This window comes from Gopherus evgoodei, chromosome 9 (assembly GCF_007399415.2).
Source record: "Gopherus evgoodei ecotype Sinaloan lineage chromosome 9, rGopEvg1_v1.p, whole genome shotgun sequence".
Classification (NCBI taxonomy): Eukaryota; Metazoa; Chordata; order Testudines; family Testudinidae; genus Gopherus; species Gopherus evgoodei.
This window is the reverse complement of record NC_044330.1, coordinates 52,748,397-52,758,875: the sequence shown is the minus strand read 5'-3', so window position 1 is coordinate 52,758,875 and position 10,479 is coordinate 52,748,397. Positions and strand designations below refer to the sequence as shown.

The 10,479-nt window shown below is 52.2% G+C and overlaps 1 protein-coding gene across 2 annotated transcripts; it reads right to left on the bottom strand.

The window, feature by feature from the left end:
• Positions 1-5,867: 5,867 nt before the first annotated feature.
• On the bottom strand, positions 5,868-10,230 carry PROCR (protein C receptor). 2 transcript variants are annotated; one of them, XM_030575820.1, is made up of 4 exons: positions 9,940-10,230; positions 8,977-9,216; positions 7,645-7,926; positions 5,868-7,349 (listed from the first exon to the last, which is right to left on the bottom strand). In XM_030575820.1, the coding sequence occupies exons 1-4, from the start codon at positions 9,992-9,994 to the stop codon at positions 7,123-7,125; spliced, it is 804 nt and encodes a 267-aa protein (XP_030431680.1). In that variant the 5' UTR covers positions 9,995-10,230; the 3' UTR covers positions 5,868-7,122. The 2 variants fall into 2 exon arrangements, with proteins under 2 accessions (XP_030431680.1, XP_030431681.1); XM_030575821.1 differs by lacking the exon at positions 9,940-10,230 and adding an exon at positions 9,373-9,737.
• Between the last annotated feature and the right edge of the window lie 249 nt (positions 10,231-10,479).

Sequence of the window (10,479 nt, the reverse complement as noted above, 5' to 3'; positions counted from 1 at the left end):
CTTCCCCTAACTTTCCTTTCATTCTCAGCCCCTCCCCACAGAGCCTAATGGGCTGTATTCTTTCAGAACACACAACTCCCCTGAAAGAGGTCAGTTTCTATTAGAAGTGAACTGCGTGAGGGCCTTGGGAGTGGCTATAGAGCCATTGGATGGAATTCTGGAGGTGGTGGTGAAGATGGCCTCTTCTGACTCTCTTAATGCCAAAAATAGTCGTTTGCCCGCAACATTCACACAAAATTTAAAGCCAGAACTGAGTCTGGTTTTTGAAAATATCAGCTATCACTTTGCCCTTTCTTCACTTTATAGAGCTCTAAAAAAAATAACCCATCTCTTCCTGTGCCTGATCTAGAACTCTGTGTTAGGAATTCTTATCTCCCCCATCTCCTTGCACGCACAGGCTTGGCTGGAATAGTGCAGTATCTCCTGTACTTAGTCTTCCAAGAGAACAGGTGCAGCAGGGAGCACTGTAATAAAACTGCTCAAAGTTTAATAGCAATTGACTGGCTATGCAGCTAGGTAGAACTGGCTCTATTGTAGCTGCAAGCACTTGGTCTCTAAAGAAAGCTCTGTCCTAATGAAAATAGGTGTGTGACATACAAGCTGTGCTACGTCTGACAGGTAATACAGGCAACAGCTCTTCAGCCTCTTAGCTGGAGAGGAGGACTGTGCTGCTGGGCTGGGATAGGTTTCTCAGGCCTTTTCTGGTGTCCTCTGTGAGGCTGTCCATGGGAGTGTGCCACTGTGTGTTCCAGCACACTGAGAAGCCATAGCTGAAAAAGCCTTGAAGCACATCCTGATGGAGAAACTGGCTGTGTGGTACTTCATTCCATGCAGGCAAAGGGTGAGAAATGGCAGCCAGCTATTCCCACCTGTGGGCAACTCCCCCTCCTTTGCTCTGCTCTGCTGGGGGTAGTGCTGACCCTTACTTTGGGAGCATGGCAGAGACCGAGCAGCAAAGCAGAACATACATGCATGCGTGCACACTTCTGCAGTGCTGCTTTCCTTTCCCCTGAAAAGCCAACACCCTCCACCCCTCTCTGCACTGTAGCCCTGTGTGAGACTTTGGGGGCTTGTTGCTAGAGGCAGAAGAGTTGGGAGGATTCAAGTTTAGTTTCCTTAAATATATCCTGAATAGCACAAACATAAAGCGCTTGGGAGGAGCTCAGTGCCCCTCTCCACTGTCCTGCTGCTCCCCAGTCCCCTCTGTGGTGTTAGCATTTCACTCTGCTGCTCTGGGATCTGTTAAAACTAGGTTTTTCCTCACCATCTTCCACTCATAGAGGCAACTCTGTTTTTGTTCTCTGTAGTGCAACATTTCTCAAATGTGGCCACCAGGGGCTTTTTATGTGGCCACAACAGCCTCCTGGGCGGTGATGGGGGAGAAAGGAGGGCAAAGTGTCCACCTCTTCCCCCTCCCCTGGGCTGCGCTGCCCTGCAGTGCCTCTAGAGGCAGGTGGAGCACAATGTTCCAGGACCAAAGTGAGCTCTCAGGCCTTGGCTACACTCACACTTTACAGCGCTGCAACTGGGGTGTGAAAAAACACCCCCCTGAGTGCTGCAAGATACAGCGCTGTAAAGCGTCAGTGTAATCGGCAGCAGCGCTGGGAGCGCGGCTCCCAGCGCTGCACGCTACACCCATAAGGGATGTGGTTTACATGCAGCGGCAGCGCTTTGAAATTCCAAATGTAGCCATACCTTCAGTCTACCTTGGGGGCAAGGCTTGGGCTTCAGCCCAGCGGGACTTTACGAGCCAGACTGTGGGACTTCGGGCACCCCCTGGCTCTGTCCACTGGTCCCAGGCTCCTGCTGCTATGTGTCGGGAGCCAGCCCTGGGTGCTGACCCCTGCTTCCGGCTGCGCAGCAGCCAGCTCCCAACACCTGGCTTCAGCTGCACAGCCCCTAGCTCTGACCACACAGCAGCATATGCTGACTCCTGGCTTCGGCCATGCAGGCTCCCCACACACCTCCATCACCCTGGGCCCCCACTGCCTTCCCCAGCCCTGCATTCATCTCCCCCCCCCCAATCACTCTGGGCCCCCACTGCCTTCTTCCCCCCCCCCCCCCAGGGCTTAATTTGTCCTGGGGCTTGCTGAGAAAAGTGATATTAACAAACATACAAGTATCACTTTTCCCAGCAGACTTACTAGCTAGCTGGGAGGCTGTGATAGGTGATACTTGTATGTTTGTTAGTATAACTTATCACAGCCTCCCAGCTAGCTAGTAAGTCTGCTGGGAAAAGTGATATTAACGAACACATGCCTGTCACTTTTCAAAGCAGGTTTTTTATTATTGAGTCTGCAAAAAAGACAAACCTACGTAAATAATTACAATGATGTGGATGTGTATATGAACATATTTATTTGGTTTTTCCTAAAGTTAATTAAGTATTTCAGGAAAGTGTCAGTGTGGCCACCTGCAAAAGTTGGTGGCCACACTCTGAGGTCTAGTGCATGGTATAGTGACAGATGGTGGAGCTATGCAGAGACCTGCTAACCTCACTAATTCCCCTGTGAGACCCCTCCACTGGAAGCAGCAGGCAGTTCCACTGGCCCTCTCCACACTCTGTTTCCAAGCAGGCACTTTCTCCATTGTGTGCACTGATTTTTTTCTTCTCAGTGCCCCCTGGCAGGGCCAGGGCTTCTGAGCTGCTGCATGCTCCTGCACATGGCCTAGCTGCATAATGCCAGCACCAGTACTGGCAGCCTGGACCTGTTGGGCAGAAATTCAGCAGCAGGAGCTGACACTTTGGAAGCAGGAAGCCAGAGCTCCTTGGCTGGGTTTTTCCTGTTCTGAGGGGGGCGAAATACAGCATCCAGGAGTCTCTCTGAAAGACTGGTAAGTCAGAGAGGCAGGAAGAATTCAAGGTGCAGGACCCCCACCACTGCCACCCCTTGCAAACTTCTGTGGTAACCAGGGTTTGGGCATTTTGTTGGCCCAAATTTTCCAGGAACGACCTTAGCCAGGCCTGGTAGTGGGTGTTATCTTGAACTCCAGTCCCCTTCACAGCAGCTCTGAAACCAAAGAGGACTAAATAAAATACCAACCCCAAGCCTTCCAATCCATATTTTAAAAAAATGCACATCAGACAATGGGCTCTCAACACGATCTGAGTTAATCGTCCCACAACTTTTAAGTGCCTCTTCTTCCACTGGACTCAGGCAGTGCAAACCTCATTTCACCAGAAACTGTTACCTCTTTTCCTGGGGGATGCGGAGGGTTGTTCATTCAAGACAGGTTTTGCCATGCTCAGGACAGTATGTTAGACCCATTTCTGACAGATTTCACCTCAGGCTTTTTCACTGTCCTACAGGGAAGCCTGTTTCCATGTGCAGTTTATCTCTGCCACCAGTGCTACCCACCCGGTGTAACATTGTGTTCCAGGGCACTCAGTATTGCTGGACTGTTTTGCCTATGGGGTACTGCGATGGACCCATGATATTCCGTGCTGCTGGGAGGAGTATGTTGGGAAAAGGAGGATTGTTGCAAAGAGGAAAGAGAGTTCAGTAGGTGGATGAGATCTTGATAGTAAGTAAAACTGAAGAAGAGCATGAAGGGTTAGTGCAGCACTTACGGGGTTGCTGCCAAGCACACACCTTGAAATGTAACCCTTTTAAAGCCCAGATCAAACAGAGAGAAATGCAGTATCTGGGAAATAGACTCAGCGCGCAGAGGGAGGATCAGTAGATAAGGAGAGAGTGAAGTGCAACCTTCCAATGCCAGTGGATACTAAATCCTCACAGTCCTGTTGGGGGCTCACTAACTTTCGCTGAGAATTTATGGTGGGATATGCAGAAAAGGCAGAGCCCTTGTATGAGGTGCTTTAAAAGGCTGCAGTGGATCTGGACAGAAGAAGCAACTAGTTCATGGGAAAGCTTGAAAAGGGGGTTAATGGAAGCATCTGCTTTGGCTGTCCCCACCAAAGACTTGTTGCGTATTTTATAGCAGAGGACTGACAGTTCCAGAAAGCTAACTGGGAATCTGAGCAAACTGCTCTTTCTGCTTACTGGACACTACAGAAAGCCCAGGGATTTATCGGGGCAAGTAAAGTAATTGTTAAAAGCCATCATGCTCTGGGAAAACTCCTAAGTCAGGAAAATGTATCCAAAGGGTATGTGAGTGGATAAGGCTATCCAATGGGTCTTTTGCTCTCATGACAGAAAATGTCCAATTGCTCACCCTGAAAGAACCTGAAATATCTGTCTGGAGTCTGACCCTAACTGGTCAGGAACCTGTTTGTGAGCCCCAGGAGGAATCTAAAGTGCACGCTGTCTTTACGACAACTCCGGTTGAACAGGTAATTGGGAAAACAATCTGTCTTGTGGATGGTAGCTTATATTATAAAGAAGGAAAGTGAATTACAGGATTCAGACACAGGAGACGGGCAAATACTTAAATGCTTTCAATACAAGCTAAAAAAGGGAGGAACACAGTCCGCAGATGTGGCAGCAGTTGTAGAAGTGTTGGAGAGAATTAAAAACTGAAATAATTATTGGAACTGATTCGCATTAGATTATGTTTATAAAGGTACCACCATTTATCTTCCATGTTGGAAAACTATGACTTTTACAGGAATCAATGGATCTTAAATTAAACACAAGATCCTTTGGTAACGAATGGAAGAATTGGTAGCCAATTTTAATAAGTTGAGACTGGTTAAAATAAAATCACATAAAGGAAATGTCCATTACAACGGGGAAATGAAGAGGCAGATAAGCTTGCAAAGGAAGCGGCGATACCCAGTACAATATTGGAAGCTGTGCCATTGGCAGTAACCACCCAGGCACAAGCAAAACAAGAACAAAAAACAACCAGGAAGGGTTGCTATTATTACAGGACATTCAGGCAAAAGTTGAGTTGGTACAGCCACGGAGTGTAGAATGCCTCTCAAAGTGGCGGGGCATTCCATTTTAAAAAAGAACAAAGCTTAATTATAGCAAAACCAAACAATGAATGGGTTTTAGCAATTTAACAAATGCAATACCTTCCTTTGGGATGGATACATGGTTCTGTTGTGGGGGGACACCTGAAATTAGAAGAGGCATTAGAGAAACTGTAAAAGATGGGCTAGTGGCCTGGAATGAAAGAGGATTTGAATGTCCATATTCATAGTTGTTTAACATGTGCAAAACAAGAGCCTGCTAGAAGGAAAAGGCAAGGGGAATTAATGCATCAGACTTTAAAGGGTCCCTTACAGCACTTGCAGGTGGATTTTGTGGGACCTTTGCCCACCACACCTCAGAAGAATAGATGGATGTTTGTAATTGTAGATAGCTTCAGGAAATGGGTGGAAAGAGAGTAGTCTGGTAGCTGCAAAAATGTTAATAATAGAAATCTTTCCTAAATGGAGTTTACCACACAGTATTGACTCTGATAATGTACCAGCTTTCATCAGACAAGTGTACCAAAGTGTGGGTACATGGGCTGCTATTCCCCTACCATTACAAATCCCCTGCCACCCTCAAGCTGGAGGGTAGGTGGAAAGAATGAACTAGTCCCATAAAACTGAATTATCCAAACTGTGCAATGAATTGGGAACAAACTGGGACATGGTGCTCCTATTGTATTTTAAATATTGGCAGGCACATTTACATTTCCCAAAGGAGTCACTCCTCTCTTTTTTTGAATCACTGCTAAAGCAACTGCAATGTAAGAAACGTAGAACCCCTACGTTGCCAAGTCTTATGGTTTCATCGGTAGCCTTGCAAGACCTGGTGTTTTTCCTAACCCCCCTCTTCAACTCTGGAATCCAGAGATTGCAGGAGAGCCCAGTTTTCATTTAAAAACAGAACTTTCAAGGTCACGTGATTGCAGGGACCCACTTGAAATCATGACCACATGCGCATCCCTTAGAGAAATGAGATGACAAGTCAAACAAATCCAGCATTTATTAGAGTTTTAGATCCTGTGCCTTTTTTGCAGCCTGACTCATGCCTTTTAAGGTTGCCAATTTTGGTTGGACATGTTCCTGGAGGTTTCTTTATGTGACATAGTCTTTAATTAGATTCATCTTTCATTCTTGGAAACTGCAGGCTAATCATGAAGGGTTGGCAACTCTGTTTTTTGACCCCTGGGAATATGGAATCCTGCATGTCTTCATCCAGCAGGTTCACTGAGCTGCATTGCCTCAATGTGGTTCTTCCAAACAACTGAATCCTCTCATTGTGTGGCAGAACCACTCTCTGGCTGGCAAGGGAGCAGGTGGGCTCCTGAGCTGACTCAGGGTCATCCCCAGGCAGTGCCAAGAGCTTGTTAGCTGTTCACACAGCCCCCTCCCGATGCACAGCACCAGATTTAGGCTAATAGAGCACAGACTAAACCATCCCTGACCAGGCTGATCGCCAACAGCACCAGGGCCCAGGCACACCGGCACACAGGTGGCCACATCCAGCGCCACTGGTTGCAACCACCCTCCCCGTGCCCTCGCCCAGTCAAAGGAGAAGCACTGAAAGCATCTGTGAGGCTCTGCTGATGAGTCAGGCATGGCTCTCCCCCGCCACCAAAGGGACAGGCTGGCTGATGTTCCAGCTGCCCCATCTTTGCCCAGGGCTAGTGCCTGAGCTTGCCCCACCTGCCTGGGTGATGCCAGGTTTGCCCCTGGGAGTGCGTTGGCTTCCTCTCTGGCATGGTCAGACCTGCTCCTTCGCAACTCAGCCTCAACTGGCCTGGGTGCTGAGATGCCCCCATGCCATGCCATGCCATCCTCCCCATTTCTGGCCCAAAACGGGCAGCTCCTCTGCCAGAAATCTGTTTGTCAATGGAACAGGCCTCACCCCAGACCATGCAAAGGTCCTGGACACATCTCCAACCACATCCCCCACCCCAGAAGGGCTGAGGCCCTCGCTGGGAACATTCCAAACCAGGGCTGGGCAAAGCCCCCCAAGGATGGACAAAGGGCCCAATCCTGCTGTGGCCCTAGGAGAGCTCCTTGGTATCTGAGTCACTGCTCGGGGCCCTGGGTTCCCCTATAGGGACAGGCGAGGAATGGGAGAGGGCAACTGGATGGCTACTGGCTGGGGCTGGGGGTAACTACAAGAACAGGATGTGGTGGGAGCTGTCGCCCCATGTCTGGCACATAGCAGGGGAGCTGGTACTTTAGGGGCGGTGATCCACATGCAGAGCTGATCAGCTGTGGCGACTGAGCAGCGTTCCCTTCCCCTTGCCAGGGTGTGACAGCTGCCGAGCCCCCCCACACTCCATACTGTGAGGGCTGGCTGGGGCGTGGCCTCCTCTAGTGCCACTACTCCACCCTCCTGTGCAGAGGAAGACTCCTACGGCCAAAGCTGCCAGGGCGAAGGCTCCCAAGGTGATGCCCAGCGCCAGAGGGGTGTGCGAGCGCCTGTGCTGTCCTTCTGCAAGACAAGAGGAATGGGCTCAGAACCGGGCTTTGCTCTCAGGGGCCGTGCACAGTGGGGGCCAGGCCTGGTGCATGGGACTGATCCAGGTTCAATTCCCATGTTTCCTCCTCTTCCCCTGGGCTGGGGGCCCGAAGGGAGCCCCTTCCAGTGTCATAGGGGGTTCATATTCCTGCTGCTGGGCAGAGGGTCCTGGTGCCAGCATGGGCTGGCGCAGGGATTGCTAGGCTGCAGTGCCGTCCCTATGCAGCACCCCTGGGAAACCCATGCCCACTGATCCCCCCTCACGTACCGGTCCTGGCGCCATCCATCATGCTGTGCCGCCTCACAAACTCCACACACGTTGTCTCCAGGAAGAACTGCAGCTTGGAAGTGGTCTCTGGGTACCGGCTCACCTGGCCATGGGCGAATGTGGCCAGCTTGTCCTCCTCCTTGTGCCCCGGTAGCACCCAGCTGGCATTGGCCGCTCGGAAGCTCAGGAAGTCATCTCCATTGAGTGCCACCTCATAGAAGCTGTGGGAGGCGCCATCAGGGGAAAGCTGGCAGCCCAGCTCGCAGTGCAAGTTCAGGGGATCTGTGAGGGGGCAGAGCCAGAGGGGTCAGGCTGGCATGGCCCAGATGCAGGGGTCAGGAGGGCACCCCAGCCCCTCCTTGTTTTGCCAGAGCAACCCTCCGGCAGATGGGGGGCAGTCAGCAGCATCCTCCTCACTTCTATCTGCTCCCTGGGCTCAGCCCCATCTTCCCGTCCCCTCACTTCTTTCCCCTGATTCCACCCCCACTCCCTTTGTACTCCCCAGATCTGTCCCCCACTCGTTTTCCTTTACCCCTTTTCTCTCCCTTGGCCTGATCCCCCTACCCTCCTCCTTCCCTTCCCATTCCCCACTGCTATCCCCACGCCCCCACACCTACTCTCTCTGCTTCCATACCCCAGCCGGTGCCACACACTGCTAGGTAACTGATGTGTCTCTGTTCTCCTTTCGTGGTACTCTCAGAGTTCCTGGGAAAGCTGGGTGGCAGCTGCCATTTTGTTCGCCGAGTGGGTGCAGTCTGAAGCCAGGAGACGCACACATCGCTCGCTCACAGAGACTTGACTCTGGGCCACCTGGCTGTTTCCTTTTGGCCAAGGTCTAAGTCACTGCTATTGATAGGCTATGGCAGTGGGAGGCTGAGCAGGGAATGGGGCCAAACTGAAAAATGTGACAAAAAATCGGGTTCAATCTGATCCAAAACCAATTTGCTTGTGGAATCAAACAATGCAAGGGAAAAGATTGTTTCAATGAGGATTGAGTTGGCTCAAAGCCAATGCATTTTTTCAACCAGAAACACTTGGTTGAAAAACATTCTCCTAGCAATCCTGGTAAAGCATAACACCCTCTCCCCTGCTGCACCTCCACCTCCTTGCCCCCACGTTATACACAGTGCTTGTGGGGGGGGGGGGGGCAGCGCAGCACCCTGCCTGGCTGACCCATCTATGGGTAGCAAACACCATGCATGCCCCCCTGTGCCATCCAGCTGATGCAAACTCTGTTTCTTCCACTTTGCTGCCACCCCCCGAACCATGTCACCAGCACCAGGTGTCAGAGGGGCCCATGCTCTCAAGCGCCGCTCCCGCTCTGGTACTCACACTGCACTTTCCTCTCCTTGGCGATCACCTGCACCAACATATGGAAGGAGTGTAAGTAAGTCTGCAGGCTGCGTTCCATCTCCTGCCACTGCGTTGGGGGCTCCAGCGGGAGCAGCTGGCTGGCATTGAAGCCCTGCAGGCTGTGGGTCAGTACCCCGTTCAGAGTGGCGTTCCCCAAAAATTCAATGGTGTTGCTGTTCGGAAGGTGGGCGAGCTGAATCATGGTGAACGTGTGCAGGGCTGGGAGGGATAGACACCCAGAGAATCAGAAAGTCGGAGGACACTGGCCACCCACATCCCCCTGACCACTGACTTTGGGCTTCCTGTCACACAAGGACCTCCCTCCCAGGGGGCCGGAGGCATTCCTCCATCACTGCAGCAAACCCCCAGCCTCACCTGCTGGAGCACTGGCCAGCTGCTTCGGCTCGCCCGCACTCAGCCATGCATGGGAAAGAGAAGCCCACAGGTAATTCCCACAGGAGGGCTCAGCAGATGCTGGGATTTCCCTGCCTTGCTCCACTCATCGCAGGGCTTCCCTGCCCACCTCCCCCAGCACTGCCAGTCCCTCAGTCATGCTAGCACCGCTGGTATCTCCTTGCGGGGGCCGTTTCAGACTGGCCGGCACCAGCCTTTCCTGTGGTGCTTCGAGTGCAGGAAAAGCATTTAAGCTGTGAAGGGACCTGCCACTTCCCTGTGTCACAGGGGCTGGAGGGGGATGGGGGTTGTTACAGTGTCTGCAGGGAAACCCTGGCCTGAGAGTAGACCCCATCCCATCCCTTGGCCACACCACTGGGAATCTCTCTCTCTCTCTCTCTCTCTCTCTCTCTCTCTCTCTCAGCTGGACTGATCAGAGCGAGGGGTTGTCTCCATGGCCAAGCCCTCAGAGCCGCTCAGGACCAGGTGGCTCTGCAGCTCCCTCAGGGTGCCAGAGCCCTGCATAGGGGTGCTGGGGACCCCTCTTACCTGCCCCATCTCCCCGGTGGCAGAGAACACCGATAAGGAGCAGAAGTAGCAGCATTCTTGCAAGCTGGCTGGGGGGCCCAGTCACTGCTCAGTTCTAGCCTGGTGCCCTGGGTGGAGGAGATGGGGGGTGTCCCGGAGCCTGGCAGAGCAATGGCAGGGGCCCCGTGTCTCAAGCTTCTGTGCCGAACGGTGCAGGGAATGTGAATGTCGGGGCAGTGCTGTGGATCAGTCAGAGCTGTGGGAGGGAGCTGGGGCTGGCAGGGAGGAAGAGGGCGGGAATGTTAGTCCAGCTCTGTTATTGCAGCTCTGTTCCATTTCCACAGCTGCTGACACCCCTTCTCTGCCAGCCCAGGACCTGGCTCCCCTCTGCTGTCCCCACAACGCAGCTAGGCTGGGCACTGCAGCTCACACACCCAGGGCTGATGTGCAGTGGGGGAGGAAGTATTCCGGGACCCTGAGCTCTGGAGAGCCTCATGAACATATGTAATGAGTGAAATGGGGCCCCAGCAAATATGATGTACCAGCTCCCACCCAGCAGGT